Source organism: Empidonax traillii, unplaced genomic scaffold (genome assembly GCF_003031625.1).
Source record: "Empidonax traillii isolate 1590-97213 ecotype Southwest subspecies unplaced genomic scaffold, ASM303162v1 scaffold138:size3245559, whole genome shotgun sequence".
NCBI classification, from domain to species: Eukaryota; Metazoa; Chordata; class Aves; order Passeriformes; family Tyrannidae; genus Empidonax; species Empidonax traillii.
In genome coordinates, this window is record NW_020955331.1 from 3,124,472 (window position 1) to 3,150,650 (window position 26,179).

A 26,179-nucleotide genomic window follows, 5' to 3' on the forward strand; every position below is an offset into this window, starting at 1 on the left:
AACAGATAAAAAATCAACTTGATAGTTTTTCAAGTACTGGTCTCCTGCTTCCCCTGTGAATCTGCTACAAAACCCCCAGTTTTAACTGTCCCTTCATTTTCTTGGCTTTCTTGGATGGCATGAAATGGACATACATGCTTAGTTCTCTCCATTACCAGGGAAAGGGAAGCAGTTCCTGGGGATGGGGCTGCACACGCCTGTCCTTCTCTGGGACCTGCTTGGGTCACCCTCGCCCAGCAAGGGGATCAAAGGACTTTTCCTAAAGAAGGGACTTTGGATTTTGGAGTAGGGTATTTTTTGAGTGGAAGATTTTGTACCCTGAAGAAGCAAGGATGAAGTTGGTGGTGGATATAGTAGCATTGCTTTTTTCTTGTTGTATGCCCAAAAGAATGCATGTGTGCCCAAATGCATGGTGACACCAGTCTCCTTCAGCAGTCTGGGAAGCTGATTTAATATGCCCAGGAGTTCGAGGCCTTTATTGTTTCTTCTTTCTTCCTTCTCATTCCCTCTGATGAGGAGTTATTCACTCAAGTAGAAGAATCAAGGAATTTGATTAGAAGCTGGTCTCTGAATTTTTGTCAGCAAATTTATTCATTTCTGTAGTAAAAGCCAACTCTTGGTATAAAATGGAAGATAAAGATAAAACCAAAAAGATGACAAATTTATATTCAAAAGGGTGAATAAAAGACTATGAATAACTATGCCATGAGCTTAGTAAATATGTGGTTATGCAAATGAAAAATACAGGGTAATTTGAAGTGCTGCTTTAACAAGAAATATGCATTTTGCATCAACAAAGATGGCTGTATCCAGGGCACTGTGTTTCCCCAAAGTCTTTCCAAAGCTCTCAGAAGCTCTTATTTCTTACAGTGAATGCAGCTATCGTGTCTCAGAAAGCATTTTAACTGTTTGGCAGTATTTGGCCCATGTTGTGCCCCAAATCCAGAAGCTAATTTGTTTGAAACTCACGTTAATAAGCAGGTTCCAACAGCAATGCATTGAGGTTATTCTTGGCTTGTCTCTGAGTATGATCTGCTTCCGTCATTGGGTACTGAAAAATTGTTTAGCTCTTTGAATATGCAGTGCTAATCTGTACTTCTGTTTTCTTGGACATCTTTTAGGAAAGAGGAGGAGGAGTGGGACAGAAACCCCCTCCTAACTCCACTTATTCATTTCAAAAACTTACCTTTAAATTTTAGAGCTTATCAACTGCTTTCATGAGCTTTTGGAATCCAGTCATTTCTCAAATTTGTGTATCTTCCTTTTAAAGTCTTGAAAGTTTTACTGTATCATTAGTCCTAGTCTGTTGCTTTCAAAGTCACTTAAAATAATGGACATAGTTCTACCATGTACAAAATGCTATGTCTGATCAGACAACAATGTAGAGGTATTATAAAATACATTAAAAGGTAATGATTAAAACAAGTCAGGCATCTACCTTAATCGATCTTTTATTGTAATTCTTGCAAAAAAGTGATTTTTTTTTTAGTGTGTTTTTTATAATCCTTTCTATATTTTGGTATACTCAAGTATTTATATATGGTGATGAACACGTGAGAAAGCATCTTGAAATAGTATGTGCTTTGGATGATTTCTACTATAAGAAAGCACCTTCTGAAATGTAAACACGAGTTTTACTGTACTAAGTTTCCTTTTTTGTGATTTTAACTATGTAATATCAGACATTTGTAAAAGCATGAATTTATTTTGCAAATTTTAGTTCTTCCATTGGTTGCATTTCCATAAGATGGCATCGTAGCAGAGAGAAAAATGGTATGAATTTATTCTCTAAGAGAAATGCATTCATGTGTGTTCTAATCAATAGGCCAAAAAGTAGGAAATTGTTTATAGTTTAAGCTTGAGCATTAACAGACTGCCTCTGGAACCTTTGATTCATTTTGTAAACATTTTCTGTGTACAACAGAGATGGAAACTTCTCAAGACTATGAAGTTTCCTTGACATTTTAGAGACATGCAGTTTTAAAATCATATTAATGCCACTATCAATAAATCTCAAGAATATCTGACATGACTTGTGTAATGTCATGTAGGTTTTATTAGGGTCTTGCTGGTTTCCTGCTGTAGCAAATGATTCCTTTTTCCTGAAGTTGAGCAGTGACTGGGCTGTGCTGCTTCCTTCCCCAGCCCATGTGAGTGACTGCAGTGTCGGCATGTGTAGTTTATTTCCTCAGTTGATCATCTGCTGTGGTGATAAGCACTGAACCGGTGCTCCAGCTGCCTGCAAGCTCTGCTTCCTGCCACAGGAGTTCCGCTTTCTCTCACCTGTTCTCTCTCAGCTCTGTCTCGCTCAGAGTTGATAACAGAATTTCTTCATATTTCTCTGTCATTGTATCTCAAGAAAATTGCTTTGTCTAGAATAAGTCAGAAATCTGGTAAACGAAGAAAGAGAATGTTTTGCTTTTGGAGTACTGCTGCTACTACAGGGGCTTCCTGTCTGCATTGTGTCCAAGATTCTCAATCTTCAGACAAGGCAGACATTGGATCCTGTCTTAATCCATTGTCTTCAACTAATAACCCCCTTGGACTAACAGGGTCTTGCTGTATGAAGCCAAGTGCATGGAAGCCAGTGAAAGAGGTAGGACTCTTTAGGGCTGTTATATAACTTTATGAGTTTATTTTATATTGTGATAGTTGCCCTCTCAGTTGAGGCTTGTATTGATTGATAAAGTGTTTTGAAAGGCCAATCTGTTGTTCACCAGCTGTCAGCTCACTGAGCAGCTCCAGCACTGCTCCTGGGGTATAGTATTTCTGTTTTGCTGCCAAAGCTACTGTGCATGTTTCAGTTAATACAATTATTAACTAAATTACTGTCTGACAGAACCACTGAATCTAAAGTGAAAACTACCTTCTTCCTGTTCTTCTATTTTGGTCTACAACATCAAGAGCACTCTCAATTATGATTAAGAATGCATTGGATGTTTCTTTTACTTTGAAAAATTTAATTAAACAGAAACTTCTTAGATGTTTTTAGTCAAAGTCTTTTAGAGTTTTTTTTTTTTTCTTTTAGAATGGTCTGCATCCATGTTTGGGAGCTGACATGGTATCATGTGTTGTGCAATTTAAGTCTTCCAGTTTATACCCAACTCAGAGTCCTGGTAAACTTCATGTCCACAGCCTTTCTGGGACTTAACAGTAACTGAAGGAGAGAAACTGTCTTGTTAAACAAGAGCGATTGAAATCTTTATGTGCACTAACTATGCAGTATCTTTTGAGAAGGATTTGTTTTTTTTTTTTCCTAGAACCTCTGTTGGGACCAGTGCTTTTCTTTGTATTCCAGAACAAAGGAGGTACTTTAATTTGTCTTGATGAATAACACTTACTAAAATTTTCAGTAAAGCAGGTGGGCTCTTGAGCTCCTTTATTTGTTTATTTTTTCTCCTTTTTAAAAATGTTTTCTATAGTTCTGTTTTCTGTATGATTGTTTGAATAGTTTTATTTGTCAGATTTTTTTCCTAGTTCTCAGAAGTGGTCCTACCCTATATAAACCTACTCAGTGTTAAGTAAACTCCTAGTCCCTGATAGGTAATTTGTCTTTCTCTGTTCTTTCTCTGTCCTCATTTGAGTTTCCTAGTACGATTTTTATTATCACATAATAACTAGCGACTCCTGTTTCATATCTATCTTTCTACCCTCTCTTGAGAGCAGTTTTCTTTATTCTGCTGGTAGATTATGAGCTCTACATAGTATTGTCTGTTGCTGTTGCTTGCACCTGGGCACTGGGTCAACCTCCCAGGTATGTCAGGGAATGGAAGCAAATGTGCCTTCTGGAGCTGTTGTCAAATGCCAGATATATCTGTACATCCATTGATAAGGATGTCTTTGTGAGACATGAACTGTTTTTTACTCAGTCTGCCTGTTTGTGCCATGCACACAACTTTGGCCATCACAGGGGCATGGCAGCTTGAGTGAAAAATGCTGTCCTTAGGAGACACTTCAGACTAATTTCAAAATGCTACTGTTTGCTGAACTTCCAGCACAAGGTTGTCGTGAAACATTTCCAGTACAGTTCAATTTTGAATTACTTTGACAGAACCACAAAAGATGAAAATGCCAGGAAAACATCCACCTCTTCATGTTTCTCATGTGTGATTGAAATTAGTGCCTTGTTCTTGTTTATTAGTATAATCATATCATTCATGTTTTGCTTATCATGTGTGGTGGTTTTAATCTAGGCCTTCCCTGGTTACCAGTTTGTAACCAAGGAAGAGGCAGTGTTCCCAGTATTCCATACGATTTTTATGTAAATCGTGGTATAAATAAGAGGAGAGGAGCGGCCTTTGTTCCTCTTCTCTTCTGCCGAAGTTCGGGAACAGTGGGTCCCTGCGTTGGTCTCGCTTATCTAAGGCTGAGGCTGCAGCATCCACTGACCTGCCACGTGGAAGCTTGGAGAGTGCTGGCCGTGTCTGCCAATCCTGCTTTCTAAGGGACGTGGTGAGATTTGTTTTACTAGTTATTTTACTAGTTCTCGGGTTTGATTGCACATATCTATTCAGTGTCCCTATTTGTTTCCTTTTGTCCCTTTTTCCCCTTTCCCTATCCCTTCGGGGGGTGTTTGGATTCCCGTTTGCTGTATACATAGCACCTTAACTGTAATATACATAAAATATATTTTTTATATATAACTAGCTTGGTTTTCAAGTTCTTCAATTTACATAGTTTTTTTTCCTGTGCCCTGGGGGAAGTAGAAAGGAGGAAAGAGCAGGGCTGCTACTGGGGGGTTGGGCATTTGGCAGGGAGCCAAGTCCGAACCATCACATCATGTAATGGCTCTGTTCTAGAGGGGTCCCAGTGGATGAATTCCTCCCTTGAGGAGGGATGCTTCCTTTCAGGATCTTTCTAATGAGTCTTCTAAATTAAATTCAAGTGAGGATTGTGTAGTTCTGTTGATGATTTCAGGAATGCTTACAGGTTCCTCCAGTTAAAATCTTGTGATTAGTTGGGACTGTTCCTCCATTTTATTCCTTACAAAATGGATAGGAGCATTTCTGCTTCACTACAAAGGCTGATAACTGTGGCCATCTGTCAAGGAAGCTCCGAAAGTGTAATCCAGAGCCAGAGCTAGTTCTGAGACTTGATGACTTGTGAATACCACACCACCTAGCAAGTCTTCCCTGAATCCTGAATGTGCCTTTTGAGAACCTGCCTTTCTCTGGTTTTGTCCAAAATTGCATTTAGCCACAATCATTCCTATACAAGTCAAAATTAATTATGTTAATATTCTCCCTGAAAGTAGTTTTTCATGACAAAAAAGAAAAAAACCACTATTACCTGCTCTTAGATATACTCAGAAAGCTGCAGCATCTTTTAAACTATACCTTTGTTTACTTGGAATCATCATTGGCCACTTATGTGGTTACCTCTTGCTACTATTTTAGTTTTTTTCCAGGAGCTGCTTGGATTCCAGGACAATAAGCCCAGTAGCGCTTCCTGACTCTTCTGAGCCTCCTATGTTCTGTACCTCATTAGGGTTTGCCAACATTGCCTATTGGAAACTGCTGTAGAGTAGGTGCTAAAGTTGTTAAAAGTTCCCCACTTGACCAATGTGGCTGTAGGACCACGTGGTGATTTTATCCCCTAAGAAGCTGCCGAGAATCCCAAAACTGGTGCAGTTCTGTCATTTACCTTTTGAAAGACTTAAGGCTGCCTTCCATGTACCAAGTTTTTGTGCACACACACACACACACACACATACACACACACACACACACATACACACACAAACACGGCTCAGGATGAAAAAAGCACTCTGAAGGACTACAGCCAATGCAGAGCAAGGATTCCCTTCTGTCTATTTTGTATAATTTTATAAAACCTTTGCCACCGACCAGAGTGCTTCTGGACTTGTTTTCCAGTTTGGTATTCCTCAGGGTGTCTCTGTGCCTTTTATTGCTATAGCATGTGACTTGTTTTCAGTATTGAATTTCATCTCACTGCCTATAACCCTGATACATCAGCCTTGCTCCACAGCTTGTTTCTGTTGTGCATTTGCTGCTCTTTCCTTTTTGTTGGTGTTTAACTGCACATTAGGATGTAGTTGAGCTGATGTGTTCTCCAGACAGATAACAGGCATTTATGACTCATTTTGTCTCTCTTGTAAGCTGATCTTGGCATTTATGAATTTTCACTCTTTTGCTCCATTAAACTACTTCCTGGATATATTCAAGTCCCTTACAGCAGTCTCTTTTTTGAAATGATACATCTAAGCAATCATTTTCATAAAACCAGGTGACCTTACACATAATTTTCATAGAAAAAACAAAAAGTCAGGACAAAGTAGTTTAAATTTTACCAGGACTCTAGTAAAAGAGTTTTCATATCTTTGTAGTCACCTTAAGTTTGTGGGCCCTTNTTTTTTTTTTTTTTTTTTTTTTTTTTTTTTTTTTTTTTTTTTTTTGAGTTGCCAGTGGTTTTTAAACTATGTGGAAGTTAATAGTATTGTTGTTATTGGAGCCTTGTATCGATGTAGCTGTCAGTCTTCTAATAGGATTTCAGATATTTTATGGGATGCAGGTATAGTACAGGATTTTTCTTTGGTGATGGAATCTCCAGTTTCTTTCCACTGCTTTGTGTGGTATTTACTGGAAACTGCCATAGCATGGGAAATGTTTCGGATGAGGGTTCTAACCTCTCCTCCTTTATTCTCTTTATCAGTGCTCCTCACAGTGTATTTGCTTATTTAAAATTCTTTTTCGAAGACTGGTGCCTGTAGAAGTCAGTTGAGCAGCCTGTGTTAAGTTCCTCCCGGGTGTTTGCTTTTCATAAGAGTGTAGGGAGGGGAGCAAAAATTGCTTGTGCTTCTGAAGTACAGTTCAACTTCAAAGCAAATTTAATTTAGTAAGTCAATTGTAGATGTTTTTCTTAGATAACTAACTGTATCTGACTACCCAGTTAGATGTAGCAGGTGAGGTGGGACTCAGCTTTCTCAATGGGGAGAGAGGGAACTCTGGATTCTGTCTGTAGCATGTATGGTCTCGGATCCAGGATCTATTATAATGACTTTAAACTACCCTCTGGAAACTGTAAACTGCTGGAAGACAATTGATACATTTTTAAAAAAGCTCTTTTTATTACACCTCTTTACTACTGCTTTTCATTCTTCTTTTAACTCTATAATTTAAAAAGATGAATGCCATGGGGGAAATTTTTTTGTACAGCTTCTTAGAATTTGAGCACATTAAATCTGTTCCAGAGCAGCACTTCAGAGTTAGGTGCTAAATCAAGGGCTGTGCAAATTGACTGTGAAATACTGTACTGATCAAGATGGTGATAGTCCAGACCTAAGATTATATTCTCAGATAGGTGTGGAATGCCAAAGTAGATGCCTGTCTCCAAGCAAAAAACTAGCTGGGGCTGTCCCACCTTTGAGCTCAGAGTTCTTATTACTCATTTTACTGTATTAAAAATAATAAGATTCAGGTTCATTTAGATGCATTAGAATTTAGATGAATGTGTTAAGAGGCACAGGTGATCAATAGGAGATGACATATTTATTCACGATTTCTTAAGAAACTTGTGTTTAACGTGGGTGAACTGTCTGTTATGTTGTGGGTGACCTTTTTTTTTAAACTGAGTATTCCTAGAATAGAAGTTAAAAAATAAAAAGGCAAATATGATGTCCTTTTTCAAATGAGCTAAGCTGTACTCTCTGAGCTGTGTACTGTCTGTACAGCTCAGCAGGTCTGATTTCCTTATTGTACAAACTTCGGGAAATTCTTTATTATTAACAAAGAATTGACATGTAAATGGATAAACAGATATTTTGAAGAGAATTCAGCTTGTTTTTTAAAGGGAAAATAAGGACTTGAAGATCCTCCAGGGTTCTTTGAAAACAGGGAACATGTAGATCAAAACCTACATGGGATCATGTGGTCATCCGAAGGTCATTATAATTACAGAAGTCTTTGAAAAAAGTGGTTCTTTGGTCAAAGTCTGTTTATAAAATAATAGTGCCATGAGATAAAGGGGAAGGATGTTTTGTAGATTTTTCAAGTGATTAGAACAGGTCCCTTCAACTGGGACTGGATTCTCAAAGGTCATATTTGTGAATGATAAGGGGAAAGCTCTGAGGCAGAAGCATGTGATTGGTATTTTTAATTTTTATTACTTATTTTTATTTTCAGGTTAACTAAACTAACTGCAGAGAATAGCATTCATTGTATTGTACTGAATGAGAAGCAGTTAGAAGGATGTATATGCATAGAAGAATATGCATGAAGTATAGAAGAAGTATATGCATGTGTGCATATACTGATAGGCTAAAAATGAAGTATTTTCTTTCCAGAAAGAGACTTTGGAGTTGTCACTGATGGTTCTTTGAAAATGTCACTTTAGTACTGTGCGGTAATGAAAAGGGTAACTGAAATGTTGGGTATTGTTAAAGAAGAAGGAGAATAACAATGACTACGTTTATTGTCTATTTGGATTTTGAATTTTTGTGTGGGTTCTGTTTCTCTTATCTGAGAAAGGATTTAGCATAAGTAAAAAGGAAAAGGGTAGTCTAAAGTCTTAAGAGGAATAATCTAGTTATCTGTAGGGTCAGTTAATTTAAATATAAACCAGAAAAAAACAAATCTGAGGGAGAATATGATATAGACATATAAAATAAAAATGAAATTAAGAAGGTTCTCAAATAAATATTCTATAATAGTTCTCTAATTCTAAATCTATTGTCCTGTCACTATTGTCCTGTAAAATTTCTTCTAAAATTGTGAAAGTTACTGACAAAACACTGTGGACAAAAAGGTAATTTTGATGGTTCAAACAGAGAATGAATTAAGAGTGGAGTTAAATGGATTTGCAAAGAGCAGGTGGCACATAACTATTACAGAGATTGGTTTAGGAAGACCTTAACTGTCAGGTTCGGAGATGGTTTTCTGGGAAAATTACTGGGCATATGTTTAATTCCTGCTTGCCCATCTGTGAGTTTTTAATGCTGGTAAGATTCTTGACCATTTGGGCCTTTGCTCTCATCCAGTATGGCAACTTCTACTGTTGGTGTGGAGTGCTGTTTCTTTTAGTGGAGAGGGACATGAACTATCAGAATAATTTCTCTCTGTCTGTAGTGCATTGTGTTATGTGTTTCTGAATAAATTACATTAGGAAAAAAGCCCTGAATAAATGTCTAGAGGATGTTTGGAAGCCTGACAATAGTGCAAGTTAAATGCAGGGAATGGAATCTCAGTTTCCAGCCTTTATGTGTCTCTCAGACTGTGATCACCTGACATAGAAATCTCCAAGTCTCCTAAGGAAATGCCATCTGATCAGTTCATCCCCTGAGTGTTACATCAGTCATGAAATGATCAGACTGGCAGGAATTAATCTTGAAATGTATCTGGAAAAGACTCATAGTTCAATTAATAGTTTCAGAGAATGTGATTAGCAATACAAGTAACAGGTGAATTCCCAGCTGTTGCCCTAAGGCATGACTGAATTAGAAACACTCTTGGTTTTTCCCTTGCTATGCTGTCTTATAAGTGCAGTAGCTACAATGGTGTCCAACTTGGAGCCATAGAATCTACTTGTATTCCAATGCAGTGGGGAAATGGCAGGTTGGGTTTTGTCTGGTGTTAATTTTTATACCATACATTGTTGCTGTCACTTAATTTTAAGTAATGCAGGACTTGAAAAACTTATCTGACAGTTCCTAATTTGGGTTCAAGCATCAGAAACCAGCATAAAAAATGCATTTTGTTTTCTGGTTCTTGAAATTCAAAGCACATAAGTAGTTATCTATTTACAGCATTACCACTTAATAATTTGTTTTTTACATATCCATTAGTCCACTTTCTTCTTTCATGATTTTCAGTGTTAATTTTTCTCGTTTCACCCTATGTCTTTACCTGCTCATTTTTACCTATGTTTCAGTGCTCAAGTTTTATGAATTTTTGTCCTTCAACTTCAGCAACCATAATCAGATGAAGTAGAATGTACTGTAAAATGAAATTTTCTGCTTAGTTTTTTGCTCATTGGGAAAAAACCTCAAACCTGATATTTTCAGAAGAAAAGTATCAGATTGTCAGTCAAGCTGGTGCCCTGCTTTCATCAGGAGCTAGAGCAGAGAGTTTTGGAAGATGATAAAACCAGGTCAAAGAGCTGTGATGCTTCCTCTGAGGGCTTTCAGAGGTTTGTACCTGTTCCAGTGGAGAGGATTCCAAGAGCTGGAGATGACTTGTGCGTCTAATAACACTGAGTCCATGACCTTTTTATGGACTTGGCCGGTGTTCTTATAGTGGTAAGAATTCAATATTGAAAGAACAGCTTCTGCTGGTTTGTAGCCTAATGAGGGAAGGAGAGCTGGGGTTATAAGACCTGTTGATCTGCATTTTGTTTTTAATGCAAACCAGCATTGCAAACAGAATGCAGAGTGTTTTTTAAGGAAATAGCCTTCCCTTGCATTAAAGAGTCAGATTTGTATTCATATTTTATATGAGTTCACTGCTCCAAAGAGGCAGAGGGCAATCAGGCCAGGTCTGTTGGAGCAGTCTGGACGAGGACAGCTTGGGCGCTGGCCTGAGAATGGAAGCTTTTGAACCTCACATGTCAAAGTGAGCCTGACCATCAGAACTTCACACAAAGCCTCACCACTGTTAGAACAGTGTGCTAAGGGTACATTAAGCTTGCTATCCTGTTGTTCGGAGGATGTGAAAATGGGGAAAATGCTTTTTGAGTGTTGTGGTTTTGCTCTGGGTCAATTTGCTCTCATACCCCCCACACAATTACTATTAGTTGAGAGAACGTTTATGCAGACAAAAGAGACTTGATTGGGGAAAATAATACTAACATTTATTATTAGCAAGATAAAAAACCTAAAGCACTATATCTACAACAATTTTACTTAAGTAAAAGCACTATGTATTTACAGAAATACTTCTCCCCCCTTTTTATCAGTTTGAGGAGGAGAAGCAGTTTCTTTCTCCATTTCAGAGCTCCAGATCTTTTTAATAACTCTGCAGCCTTTTAAAGCTCTTCTTTTGTTGTCTCAGGACAACAACTCGTTTTCGTCGCAGCTGGAACTCTGTCTCTCTTTATCGGCCACAGGGCTGGACCTAGCCCCTCCTAGGCTAAGACTGGAGGCTGGGGGGTTACCCAGGCCCTGAAGGTCTTCTCTTCCATGGACTGCAAGGGGACATTTGCCTACCATGGATCTTCACCACAGAGTCACAGGGGATAATAGCTTTTGAGTCCACCCCTGTTCCCTGTGGGGGTCCCTTCCCACGGGAGAACAATCCTTAATAGACTTCTCCGACATGAGTCCATCTCTCAGACAACAGGTCTTCCATTCTCTCCTGTCTCTCAGGGTCACAAATTTAGCTGCACCAGCAGCATGGATCTCTCACTGAGATCCCAAGCTTACATGAGCCATTCTCGCTCCGGTGTAAGCCGCATCTCTCTCAGGGTCACAAATTTCTAGTAGCAGCATGGATCCCACACACGGATCCTAACGTCCCACCTGACCCACCTCGCTCCAGCGTAGGTTTTCCTTAGGGTCACAAATCTTCAACAAGACTCTGTGTCACTTCAGGTCTCTCATAAAGTCTTGACTTTCTCGTGCATCAACTTACTCCAGGGTAGACTCTTCCACGAGCAGCATGGGAGTCTCCTCGCTCCAACAATCTTCCAAAAGTAGCAGGGATTTAATTTTCAGTCTTTTCCCTGCTGAAGGGAGAGAGCGAAAGGGGAGGAGAAACAGTCCCCCTTCAAACTTCTCTCTCCTCTGGCTGCCAGCTTTGGCCTTGAGCACTTTGTTATCTTTCTGCCAGAATTCTTTTGCAGCGGTTTTTGTCCAAGCAGTCAGTCCTCTAAAGTCTGTTGTTTTCATTTTCTTTCTTACATGAGGAGGGGGGGCTTCAGTGCCACACCTGCCCCCGGCCCAGGGCCGGGGGAGGAGGAAGGCCTGATCCCTACTTGGGGCCTGCCGCCACTCCTGCATGGCTACCTAATTTTTACTGTGCAACCACCTTCTCTTCTGTGTTCTTAAATGTGTAATTAGCAAAGGCGTTGCTAAAAGTTTTAGTTGGCTCTTTCTCCAGAAATCCACCTGGACAAAACCATCCTCAGCCCCAGGGGCTGGCTGGTGAGCAAAACCACGATATTGAGTAATTATGGTAGGAAGGTAAATAAATTCAGGGCATAACCTCACCTCTTTTTTCCTTTAAACTGTTTTGGATCCAAAGATTTAATTGATGTCTATTAACTTCTTAATGCTTAAGGACTTGAGTCATCAGTAGAAATGTGTTGTATAGTGTTCTTTGTGTTAGACAGAGATTATATAAAATGAATCTTCAAAATTTTCTTTAGATAGTTTTCAGTCTTGGGGGTCTGATGAATCCTGTTTTGCTTTTCCTGAATCATAAATTTTGAAGTCAACCCCCTTGTCTTAGTCCTTTCTATAGATTTTTTTTTTTTTTTTTTTTTTTTTTTTTTTTTTTTTTTTTTTTTTTTTTTTTTTTTTTTTTTTTTTTTTTTTTTTTTTTTTTTTTTTTTTTTTTTTTTTTTTTATAAAGAAGTGTTTCAGATACTGGGTTTCTAAGGACTCCAAACATTTTATTGTAGATTAGGCATTTTAATTATCTTAACTAAATGGAGATTGTGGAAAAATGATTATGTGAACTAATATCCTATCACAGTTAGACCAGAATTTAATGGACTTGAAGTCGTAACTTGAGAAGAGTTTACACTGTTTCATATATTTTGAAGTAGTCTGAGAAACTTAAGCTACTTCTTGTAATATTTATTGATAGCCACTATTTTTTCAGGTCAGTATAGTTAATATTCCCTTTATCAAGGACGTGCCACACAAAATGGACATTTTGGTTGGTTTGATACCAGCAAAAAATGCTGGGTTTATGTCATCCCAGGTCTTCCCTGGCACTGATACGGAATGGGCAGTCTTGCCCCTTAGATCTGACCTCTGCAGAGCCACATGGTCATCACTGCAGTGTCTATTCCCACATGGGGTTTGCCGCTTCATTCTCTGGCTCCTGTGTCTGTGTCCTGAATGGGTGAGTCTTCATGGAAATTGCAGGGAACTGTTTAAATTACTTCTGCACTTGGTTTGGATACACAAGGGCTTAGTTAGTTCCGTTTTAATTCCAGTTTTAGCTGACTTTGCCTAGTTCCAGTTCATGAAAAGGACAGGCTGGTTTTATGTGGAACCACATAGAATAGCTCAGGTTTCCTCCTCTGCTCCAGAGGTTTAGCAACTTCTGCACCAGTGAGGTGTGGGTGCTCCTTGCTGTGTTTGTCCAGCATGGATCATCAACTGATCAAATTTGACTTGTGTTTCCAAGGTGCAATTAACCTGAGTTCCAGATAAAATGCCTATGGATAACTGAGAGCAAAAAGTCAATTTATCTGTTAACCTTGTTTTTAAAAATACATTTTTTGTAGTTAACACTGTAAACTTAAAATGATGCACAAATGTTTGTTTTTCCATTGCAAGGGTACATAAGACTGTATTCATTCCTAAGTTATACTGAAAATGTCTGGAATCTTTGGAAGCTTTTAGCAAACAGCATTCTAAGAAAAATACCAACCTTTATTTACTTGTGGACTAAAAGTTTTCTCAAATGATGCTAGGCATTAAACCTGTTAACTCTTACAATATTTTAATTTGGTGAAGACTAAGCGTCTAACACTACACAAAAGGTGCCTATTTTGGTGAAATGTTCATTCCAGAGCCTGGGTATGTTGTGTAATGGTACTTAGTTTGATATTGGATTATAACTCCATATTGTCATGCAGGCAAGTCTGAGGAGCTTCTGGTGTCTCTGTGGTATAAGAATGAATAAAATCAGGTGAGGAACGGAACTGGTAATTGTGGATGGCAATATGAAGCCATCAGACCTGTAGTGAAAGCTGAAGTGTATGTTTGGAAAGAATTCAGCGTCTGTAAAGATAAAATACTGCTACCACTTATGTGTATGAAGCCTTTTTTAAATGAAGTAAGGAGTGGCTTTAATATAAAGCCACTTTATATGTAAATCAAGTAATTAATTTTTTTTCCCTGACATTTATGTCCTGAAAGCAAATGGATTTTAATTAATGGGTTGTTACAGGTGACTTTGCTGGTGTGGTTTTCTGTTTGCTGTTTGTTAATGTGAGGTAAATGCTGTTCTGCTCGTGCTTAGTGTTTTAGAGCAAATTTGTATATTTTATAAAAATATTTTTTGACAGATAATAGATTGCTCACAAAGTAATACAGTTGTCAATAAAATAATAAATATTTTAAAATAAGAGACTCTAGCTCTAATTCACTGAATTCCTTCAGAACACTTCATTACTCCTTGTTTTAAGACTGTACCCTTAAGTACTTCAAGGACAGTGGGGTGTGCTAAGTGAACCTGAATGTTTCTTATCCTTAAAAAACAAAGATCATGCTTTAGACAAGATGAGATTCACATGCATAATTTTTATAGTTATGAATAAATGCTCTTGTAGATTTACTCAATTTAAGAAAATCCCTAACAAAAAACCTTCTGGAGGAGTGAGATAGTTTTGACATTTAATTGATACATTTCTAGTATTGAGATCACAGTATCAGAGCTAGATAGGAATAGGATGACTTTCATATTTTAATGAATTATAAATACAAAATAGACATTCTGTCTAGGTTTAATTATTTCCTGAATAATTTAGAGGTGATTGAAAATTATGTGTTCTGAGAACTTAAAAGTGCCAGATCTGTTAAAGCATGTAAGCAGTACGCAAACTTTATCATTGTATTTTGATTTAATAGTGTTCTTAGTAACACATCTCAGTTTCCTAGCACATCATACCCTTTCTACTGTGAATTTCAAAAACTAAAATATTGACACCCAAGAGGTGACATTTTTCTATAATTAAGTCTTAGAACATGTTTTTCTTTGTCTAGGCTCTTTCTGAAGCTAAACCCCTACTTGGGCTTCTTTGTGGACGTGTTGACTTTGTAATGAAAGCTGCTATTCTTAAGGCTGATGTTATTTAAAAAGAGCTTTCTAGGTCTTGCTTTAAGTTGCAAATTAAATGCATTAAATTCATTCTCAATAGCACTTATGAACTTAATGAGGAGCCTTGTAATTCTGTTCTGAGCTTAGTGGTGGGTTGCCTGGTGAATACAGATGACTAACCTGCTGCACGGGGTTCAGTGCTAGACACTTGCTTACAAAAGCCATCAATTAGCTTCATTAAAACCAAGATTAACTTTGTGTACATTTTTTGTGTTATGGATTTGGAATATGAGTGAAACTCGGTCCCTGAGAGATGTGACAGGACAAATTGAGCTAAGTCTTTCTGAATATCACAGAAGTGGACAGAAAGGCAAGTCCCAGGAGTCCAATTTTAGATCTTAACAGAGAGAGAAGAGGTTGGTTGCTGAAACCTTTGTTGACTGTTATTTTTATTTGCATGAGATTCTTAGCACCTGAAAATTTTACTCATCAACCAAGCACTAGATACTGCATGAAAGCATTGGGTGATAGTTTAGTAAGTCCAGGTTCACTTCTGCTTTGTGAATGTCTCTTTATCTCATACACAAAACTCTACTTTTGCTACAGACTACCTCAGAGGTAGGAGTCTGTCTGACACAGCTTGGCTGCTTTACTTTTGCTTGGGCAACCACGGTGCAAAATGTTTCTCACTGGGTTGTTTTTGTAGATGAAGATTGCAATAAAGAATTGAAACAGTGAATAAATTGCTTGTTTGTCTTCGGATCGGTTCAGGTCATCGTCACCATCTGTGATTTTATGGATATTCTGCTGTCACTGTTTTTCCCCTTCAAAGCTGTTTATTTATGTTTGAAGTTCTGAGTTTTAAGTTCATGTGAGTTCATTGTAAAATGCTGTGGGGTTTGGGGAGGAAACTAGGTTAGAGAATCAATTCGTTGACTGAATGAAAAAAAAAAAAAAACAAACCACAAAAAACCCACAAACCCAAGCAACCAAATAACCCTTAGAGTTTAGACATATCTATCATGATTATGTCTTTAAAATAGAGTGCTCACATAGATATGATTTTCAAGAGCCACAGTTCCCTCTGGAAAAGGTGAGATGTAACACAAAACCACAGCCATTCAGACTAGGCCTTTTAATCTGCAAGGGCTGGCTGGGTATGTCTTTTTCTTTCCAAAGGAAAAACTTTCATGTCTTGGTTATAGTACTCTCCTGACCTGATGTTACAGCTCCAGGATGACTGTCCTGTCCTCAAAATCTCTTTGTTAAACTGTTATGTATTAACCTACCTATCGCCATGTAGGCAGCCCCTGACAGGCTTCAAACTCAGGTATTTTGTTGTTCTGCTTTCTGTCCAAACTCTGAAGAGACCTGGATATCATCCATCTGGTGATCTAGGGATTTTTATTTTTTCATCCTTGGAAGACCATGGTAATCAGTCTTTGCTCCATCATGGCAAGGAAAAGGAAGAGCCCTTGAAGAGGAAGGAGGGTCAGAAACACAAATCAGAAACTGAAGGTTCTGTATCCTTATATCAGTGCAGAATGTTAGGCCTGGTTAATTGTAACCACCCATGGGTTGAAGCCATCCTGATTAAGCTTATTATTTATCCTAGTCTGACTCTCTTAAGGTTTTGTTTGTGGTAAATCAATATACTATAGTATGGGATATGCTGGCTTAGGGGAATCTGAACAACACCCCCATGAAGTACAGATGATAAAAATTTTTGATAGCATTTGTAAGTGTGAGTGGTTTGAAAGCTGAAAAAGTGTATTTTAAGTAATTTGGGGGGTTTTAGCCACTGTATATGAAATACTCAGATATGGTGTCCATGTAAAAACTGGAGAGTTCCTATATTCACACACTGAGCAAGGGGACAGGTGAGTTTGAGTTCATTGGGTGGGAAGCACATTTTAAAATTAAAGTAATGGTCTGTTGATAAGATAAAACCTTTCTTGCATGAAAGAAATGAACAAACTTGTAGAGTGGGAAAAAAATTGAGTCATGCTTGTATTAATGGTGTTCTCTTTTTTGGTGGTTCTGCTTCCCTTCTGGTATATTCAGCATATCTAGACTGGCTTATCACTAATGGCAGGACTCCTGCCTGGCCTGAATTGGGGCTTCTGTCTTTGCAGTTCTCGAAATTCAGAAAGATGCAACGTACCAACCTGTCTAATTGTGTTATGTGCAGTTTTGATACATTAATGTTATTTGGAATTTCAAGTCAGTATTTGCCTTGAAACATGATTACTTATGTTCAAACAGTTCTATACTTTTTTAGCTCTTGTGAAACTTGGATTTTTATTTTTAATTTGATTTCTTTGAAACTTTGTTTGGGCAATAGGAAAACATTTGTTCAGTTTTCAAATGCCCTTGATGCTACATTTTGTTTGAAGTCCTGGAGAAATACACTCAGGAAAAATATGTATGTCTTTCAAAGTCATGAATTAACAACTCAGGTCATGGACATCACGGTACTAAGGACCTGCCAAAGCCACAGGCTGGCACTGACTTAGGAAAGTGGTGCATCGGTGTTAGTGCTGGCTCTGGGCAGCGTACAGCTGACATGGTTTAGGAATGAGGATGGATGGCAGTTGTGCTTTATTCTTATCACTGTTGGACTCCACAAAACAGCCTAAAAATCCCTGAAGGTATTTTTAGATGAGTATTGACTACTGTGATTTTGAGGAAGATGGATGCAAAGTTCTTAAAATAGCACACTTGACTAGTGACATATCCTGTGGCATTCTAGGATGTAGTTCAGAGGAAAGATATGAGACTACACTGCCAGACCATAAATTATATATGTGTAGAAAGAATATATGCCTTTTAAGTTCAGCTTAGTCGCAGGATATTGAAGCAAAATTGTTTCTGCCACTTTTCAAGTTTTGTGCTTTTTGGAAGATATTTTATTTCCTACTTTCAAGAAGAGATGATGAATATGGGCTTGTTTTCGTCAGTCAAATTATATTAACAGAAGGTGCTGATTTTGTAGTATCTGCTTGAAGGCAATGGAAAGGATGAGTACTGAATTACTTTTGGAGTATTCTTCTAGCTATTAGAATTGCTTTTTGAAGTAATGAAAGTCAGTCATCAAAGCTTTAAAAAATAACCTTTGCAGTGGATATTGCTGGTCAAATATTAGTTCTGTTTTCTCTTTCTATGAGTATTGTTGTTTTCCAGCTATGGAGTGGGTGGTAGAGAATGTGGAAAGAAAATGATTCTTTAAGAAAAACTACTTATAAAAGATTACTGGCACTTTAACAGGTTGCTGCAAAGTGTGCACTGTGCATTTGATGTAGTAATTTAAAAGAATGAAATATTGATGATTCAGCATTGTGTTAGCAACAAATTGTTCAGAGCTGGTATTTAATATGAAAGCACAACCTGATCCTGAACCCCCTCTGGTTATGAAAAATCACTTAGCGCTTGATATTAGAGTGGAGCAGTTCATGCCAGTAATTAATGCAGTCTGCAGAGAATACTTGCTTTCTGCAGTCAGAGGATGATCTGCCAAACCTGGGCAACCTTAGTTACATAACAGCATTCTCCAGCTTTGGGTTGTGCACATGTCCTGCTGCTTTGCCAGAGTTGTTAGGGGTTTTTGGTGTTTGTTTTTTTGGTTTGTTTGTTTTGGTTGGTTGGTTTTTGTTGTTTTTGTGGTGGTTTTTTTTGGTGGTGGTTTTTTTTCCTAGCAGTGTGACTGCAAGGCAGGCTCTGCCTTACCTCACATGTGAATGTAATTGGGCAGACTCAAATAACTGATGAATCTTTTAATAACATTTTTCTTGTCTTATCTTTTTTCCCTTTTTTTTTTTTTTTTTTTTTTTTTTTTTTTTTTTTTTTTTTTTTTTTTTTTTTTTTTTTTTTTTTTTTTTGCTGTTGTCTGCTTTCATTGTTTACACCACGATTCTTTTATATAAGCCTTCCTTTCTTTCTCTTCCCATTTTTTTTGACCAAGATGCTGTATTCACTTTCCATACTTGCATAACAGGAAATTTCAATGCAGCCTGAGTTTTTTCACTGGAAATTGCCCTGGCACACCGTGCAGCCCTGGATGAGTTTGGTATTCTGCCTGTACCTCTTGTTCCTTGGCTCTGTTTTGGTGCTTGGGTTGTTGCTCTTGGAACTACAATTGCCTTGAAATTTTTGTTTTAATTATTGATACCTTATGGATATCACCTCTGGGAGCAAAGGCATAAGGATTTCCAGAAAAAAAACACTTGTGCTGTTAGTTTTCTGCTGCATCATCTTCATTCTTTTGCCACTGAAGTCAACATGTGGGAAAGCACACTTGGAGAGATGTGAATTCTTTTGTCTTGTCTTTTGCATTGTGTCTTCCCCTTTCCTATTTGGAGAACAATATAGGAAGCCAGAAAACTGAGTTTTCAAGAATATGGTGTCCAGCATCTCTTCTCCTTGCCCTCATTTTCTTATTTAGCACTCTTAAATGCTGATTTATTTTTGTTTTAATCAAGGTACTACTTGGCCAGTGTGTTTTCAACAAAAGTTGATGCTTCTAGGAAGAGAAAAAACACAACCCCCTTTACTTCTTTTCTACATTTTAATAACTAGAGAATGTCATGCTGGGTACTGGTAGGCAAGCAGAATGGCAGGCATGAATGAAGCTCCTAAACCTCAAGCAGTCTCGAACATCTCTGGAAAAGAAATGTTTGTGGTCTGCCACTTATCACACTGTGGCCAAAGAGGATACTGATAGAGAGGCTTCAACACAAGACAGCCTCCATCCAAGTAATAATCCCTGCAGGCTGGAAAATGTTCCTCAGAGTTGTTCAGTGTTAACATATCTGAAAATTTCTCAAAGGAAAACAAATTGTGATGTGCTGGTTTTGAATTATTTACCTTCATGTACAATCACAACATGCTTATCTTCTTCTCTGCCTTTGCCCTTCAGTAAAAAAACCTGGAAGTTCTTGGCCTGTCTGGAACAGAACACTGGGGTGCATCTGCCCATATGTATTAATGGACACAGTCCTCCAGGTTCAAAGGTGAAAGACATACCTACTATTCACATGCAGAAATCTGACAATGTTTGTATGGCCAACACATTTCCAGTTTCCTGTCAGTAGCCAGAAACCTTCCTGTCTCTGCATTTATGAATATTGCATTAATGGTGTGTCCTACAGCTCTTGATTACATCCATTATGGGTAGAAGATGGGACTTGGCAGCTCTTGGTGATTAGAGGAGCATCTGTCAGTACCTATTTGTCTCTTAATATTCATGCTATAAATAACTAGAAATGTTCGTACTTAGATCTGTGTGTCTGTTTCTTTATTCTGTTGTAAAAGTTATGCTGACTCATAATTTCAATATTTACATTTGCTATAGGAAGGTTTAAAGTGAGAGGGAGAATAACCATGTTTTAATGCTGTGAACTGATAGGAACTCTCCATGTTATCGAGCACAGTACAGCTGACCTAATCAAGCTGTGTTTGCTATGGACTGGTGTTCTTCATTCTCATCGTACTCAGCACCAGATATTCAGATCCACAGCATATTCCTAGAACAGATCCATGGGGCAAGAGACAGGTGGTGTGTGCGGTGGCTGACCCAGAGCTCAGCAAATCCTGGTTGTGTGTCTGCTGTTGAGAAGACTCTGTAACCGCTGACTTGAGTCCACTTCTTCCACTTCTTCCCTCTGTAAGGCTGGGCGTAGGGTTGTCTGGATTTAGCTGTCAGTTTTCATGCAGATGATGGGAAAATAACTTTTGACCATTGCCTATTTTTAAGAATTTTAAATTGGCTGGTAAAGTTAAATATTCAGTAGCCCAATTAAATCAAGCTGGCTCTTCTTAGCGTGGTTCTTTTTTGAGAGTAGGGGAGGGCTTTTTTTGTTTTGTATTGGAATAAAAATATAATATAGAGATCATGCATCCTTGGCATTAAAAACTAAAAACTCAGGTTCATTTAACTGTCGTAAATTTAAAGAAAAAATATTTCTTTTAAACAGTGTGTGCTTTAAAGTTCTGGTTTAACAGTGCTGCTGTATTTCATGGAAATACAGCTCTTAAAATTATTAACACAAAGTATTTCTTGTTATTATAAGGGTACAAACAAATTTAATTCCTTTGAAAGGCTGATGTTGAAATCTTGTACAGCATATCTGCCCATTCACAATTTATGTAGTTTTCATCATAAACTTCTTATAAATTCATTAGTTGTCAGCCCCTGTTAAGCATTCAGAAAAGTAGAGGAATTTTAAAATTTTCCTGTATGTAAACCTTGGAGAAGTTTTGAGGTGATAAAATACAAAAAAGTAGGAGCTTATGGGAGAAATAACCTTTTGTACCTTCCTCATAATGGTCAGATGACTTTTGCCCTCTATTCAGTAATTTGTGCATTGCGTTGATTATTTATACCCAGCAAATTGACTGTCATGTGGTGGTTCAATGCTGCTCTTTAAATAGAGTGAGAGAGCACACAGCATGCAGTACAAGCTAAAGCAGCATATAGGGTTTCTTTCTATGACCCTAATCTAGAAAAAAATCATATTTTTATCTTCCTCAGGAAGCAAAGTTTTAATTTATTTTCCCTCCTTTTTAGTTGGGTGGTGTTTTTTGTTGGTTTGGTTGGTGGTTTTTTGTGTGGGTTTTTTTTTTTGTGGGTTTTTTGTGGTTTTTTTTTGTGTTGTTTTTTTTTTTTTCAAGAGGACTATTTGTGTTGCTGCTTTCATGACTACTCATGGTGGTAGGATGGGAATGCTCAAGCTCACTGATTTAACCAGGAACCCGAGAATGGAAATACATCAAAATCCTCATGTGCAGCCAAGGCTTTTCTGGTACTCGCAGCAGGCACTGGGCACTCCTGCACCGTTCAGTTCTTCCACCCTGCCAGTGTCTGCCAAACAGAGAGGGAAATTTGTAAACCTACGTGACAGTGTAAAAAAGAGTCCTACAAAAAGCACAGCAAAAGTAAAAGCTGCCAGTGGTTGGGTGTCTGACAGCTCGTGTTCTAATTGCTCCTTAGGAAAGGTAGGTGCTGCAGAGGAGCATCTTTGATGCAAACTGGGGAAAGTATGTTATGTTTTTCTTCTTTCTGTAGTTTTATCCCTCCTGTTTCTAGTGACTTTCCTTTTGTATTTTATTGTTAGAAATCAAAGTAGCAATAATTGAAATTGTACTTGCAAAGAATACTTGCTCTCAGTGTTTTCCGGTGAAGACTGTTGCACTGTATGCAGTATTGGGTTTTACAGTAATTTTTTGCAAGTGAGGAAAGTTTGGTTTACTTGAATTTTGTTCTTCAAAGTATAAATTTCAGTAGTTTATGAAGAGCAGCATTATAGAATTTTCTGGACCAATTTAGATTCTCCCTCACCCTCCTTTTTTAATCACTCCACGTATTGTGCTCTTGTCCTTAGATGTAAGAATACTTAAATGACATGAGTGATTACCTCTCAAAATACCAAATATATCTTATTCTTACAGCTTTCAATAATTACAATATTTTTCACCAGCTGCTCAATTTGGGTGGATTGACTTTCAGTTAAAAAACCCTGTAGAAATACTGTATGTACATTTAATAAGTGCTGTGTTTTTTGGGCTGTTTCAGCTTCCTTTATTATTTCCTTTTATTCTTAAAATTGGAGTCTGCTATTGTTGTATGTTGCTTTGTATTTTAAAATTTCTCAAACTTTTAGAACGTGGTTTGGTACAGCTTCAGGATTTATTATTTTCTTTTGTCATTATGTTTCATTATATTTAAATATATATATACAATATTATATTTAAAGATCAAAAGAATGTCTCAGAACAACTAAGTCGCAAGAGATTGAATCTGCTGTTCAGCTTGTAATTTTGATGGTAGTTGCCAGCAGTTTATGTTTCTGACAGCTTGTTGACAACCAGTCTGTGAACATCTCAAGATTTTTTTGAGTCAATATTTTGCTCAAAATGCTGTTGTAATCTTGTTCCCTTGCAGCTTAAATGTCACAAGGTTTCCTGGTTATTAGTTTAATGAAAATTCCTGAGACCAAAATTCTGCTAGTCTGCAGGTGTGTGTAAAGAACTTTGAAAGGTAGATTAGATTTTATGCCCTTCCACCCGATTGACTACAAGGGTTTTTTTGATTTTTTTTTCCCCTCAGTTTAGAAACGTTAATATACTTCTGATTTTTCCCCTTTATCAAAGAGTAATATTAACCTTGTTCAGTCGTATCAACTTCGGCCACCATTTCCCTGCTTTTCGCTCTACTGTGCATTGGTGAAGGGATTCTGTTGTGAAAGCAGTACACAGAAAGCCTGAGTGTGTCCACTGGCATGAGCAGGTTTTTTGCTGGACCCAGAGTGTCACTGCTTTGTTGGTGCTTCAAGGTGAGTGAGGGCCTTGTTGCGAACAAGTGCCCCAGGCATTTCCAACTACTTGGGGTTCCTCGGCATTGACACAGTTCAGTAAAATGTTTGTCTTCGTTGGAGTTACAATCTCCAAATCCATGTGCTAGTTCAGAATTTGTTTAAGCTGTTAAATATGAATCTTGTTTATTTTAAAATGTTTTTCTAGATTTTCATTATTTTTTTACTTTTTATTGGTGATTTTTAGCCCAGAGAAGCTGTTCCTTCCTCTTCTCCCATTGTCCCTGTGATCCCTGTCCCACCAGTCCCTGCTGAGACCACTGTCATCCCATCCACCATACCACAGGTTTTTATTCTTGTTTGTTTGTTTGTTTTATTTTTGTTGTGTTACATTTGTTCAACTTTTATTTATTTATTTTGTTACTTCTTTGAAATTCACCTCTTGATGCTGTCCCACAGGTTTGAGATGAACTGTGAAATAGCTAAATGAGCAATACATTAGAATTTCATCCTAATTTTTGTTTGTTTCATGGCAGCTTTTAGTCCATTTAAAATATCTGTATTTTCTTATGGGAGTAATTATTAAGTTGACCTTAAGAAAGACCTAAAGAAAAAACCACCCAAAAGAATGGGAAGAAGCAATAGAATATTTTGTGTTCACATGATAATTTTAAAGCCATGTCTTCCTTACTAAAGTGTTACTGCTTGATTAATTTATAAAAAAAGTCTCATCTCATATACATATTTAATACATGTTTTTCCTTGCTTTCACTTGCATGACATTTTTCATGTTCTCCAGCCATTTGTTGTATCACTGTTTTTGGGGACATTTATAATAAAAAAAGGGATATTTTATCCCTCCATTCCTAACATACTTTACTTATAAAATGTGCTTCCCTTCTGGACCATCATTCTTGACCCCGTAATGTCCACACACCTCCCAAAATAAAAACCAAACCCTGTCAAAATAAGTGAAGGCAGAAAACACGAGTTAATGTTGATATCTTGCATGTAACTTGGAACGTGTGACCACAGCATGGCAAGGTATGGAATAATCTAGGATAGGCAGCAGTTACATTTTTTTGCATATAGAACAACATTTGTTTTTAGTTCTTTGTAACTTTACTGTAACTTTCAGTGCAGAAATGTGAAATATGCACACCTTGTGAAAAGATGGGTCAGTTTTTGGAAATGGTTGGTGACAGGTATTTATTAACTTTAAAAGGAAATTAAGCTGTCCAAAATATTACTGAAATATTTTTGCATTATACACATCAGTTTTTCTTTTCTTAAATTTTGCTTTCAAACGACTTGGCTAAGCAGTTGATAATCTTTTGGTCTTTGCTACATTGTTAAGTTTTGCTTTTCCACAATTAACTAAAGTTCTGACAGCTGACTGTTTTGTAGTGCAATTTCTAGTGGTTATATGTTTACACAAATCTGCCAGCTCTAAGTTCTCCTAACAGGAAGACTGGGGATTTGATTAGTTTGAGAAGTATTCCCTTCTTAGAGAGGGATTCTGCCCACATCAGGATTCGAGGTGGACAGGCTGGTGAAACCATGTCCAGACAGTGCCTTTGGAATGCCTGGCACAAAGCTATTCCTTGTTCATGTTGGTAAATGATGGGAAATGACTGCTTTGTGATGGAGAAGCCAAATAAATGCAGAAGGAGTGTTAGGAACAATCATTTAACTTGCAGAAGGGGTTTTGCGTTGGTTGGCTGGTTTATGTCTCAAACATGTACCTTCATGTAGAAATTTCACCTACTAACAACAGTTGCTTTTAGCTAGTCATCCATTTTTTTTTAATAGAAAAAAACCACCTACCTGCCTCAAAAAAAAAATTATTGGTAAACCAGCTTTCATTGGCAAAGTGTTTGTTGGATATAATTGGATATTACAGAATTCTAATATTCTAATAAAAATACAATCCAAAATGGAGTGAAAAGAATATGACTAAACTAATTGATCCTTTTTTTGTTTACAGTGAAAATATAAAACCCATAAATATAGTTTAACTATGTTTATGGTAACCGTAACAAGTAATAGTGATGCATAATTGATTGGAGTTTTAGTACAGGATTTTATTTTTAATTTACTCTTCTTTTAAAAGAACTTGCACTTGAATAAGAAGCAGAAATGGGAATATAACAATGGCAGAAAGTGGTTGTGAGGCATTGAATTGTTTTGACAGATTTTTATCATGACAGTAACTTGTGTTTAATTTCTGTACTGCATGAAGTGTACGGATGCTTCTATTTAGAGGATTGCTCGGTGAGAAAGGTGTTTAATGGCATTTTGACAGTCATAATTGTCATCCTTTTTGTTTCCTTTTACTTTTAATAGTCTACACTGTTAACTTGTGTAGATACCACCTGATTTTATTACTTATTAAATGACACAGGCTTAATTTCTGACACGGCAACCTGATAGCAGATTGATGACTCCTGTCTAATGATGGTAGATTATTTTGTAAGACACTTCTGAGTCATCACTTTGTAGCATTTGGGAGCTTTTAAAAATCCTTAATTCTTCAAAATTGTGTTGCTGTCATAGTAATAAAACAAAAATTCAGAATATGAATAGGTTATTGTAATTGTCATGTTTTTGTAGGTCTTAATTTTATCTTTGAATGTCTTTAATACTAGCTTCTTTTGTGGCTTGTTAAACTGTCCCTAAATTTATTTCCACATGCACATGCATACATAGGAGATAGGAAAAAAACCTCTTAAATTCAATGATAATGTATTTTTATACATATAAAAATAATCTCATTCATAAAAGCAGTGAGGAGATTAACTTTGTTTTGTACCACTAAACTTCATATATCAACAGTATTTGGAGTCTAGAATATATCTGCATAATTTTTTGTTTGTTTTGTTTATATTCCTAGAGCAGGCTAGGTGCTGCCTCTTTTAAAGG

The 26,179-nt window shown here is 37.3% G+C and overlaps 1 protein-coding gene across 31 annotated transcripts in view; it reads left to right on the plus strand.

Annotated features, from left to right (window-relative positions):
* DLG1 (discs large MAGUK scaffold protein 1) overlaps positions 1-26,179 on the plus strand; it is a 148,944-nt gene that overhangs the window by 67,066 nt on the left and 55,699 nt on the right. For 21 of the 31 annotated variants that reach the window (XM_027884020.1, XM_027884022.1, XM_027884028.1 and 18 more), the window contains one exon: positions 23,505-23,603. The exons of the other annotated variants lie outside the window; for them this stretch is intronic. In XM_027884020.1, coding sequence (XP_027739821.1) covers positions 23,505-23,603 — 99 coding nt within the window. The remainder of the gene's footprint in view (positions 1-23,504; positions 23,604-26,179) is intronic. 31 annotated transcript variants of the gene reach the window in all.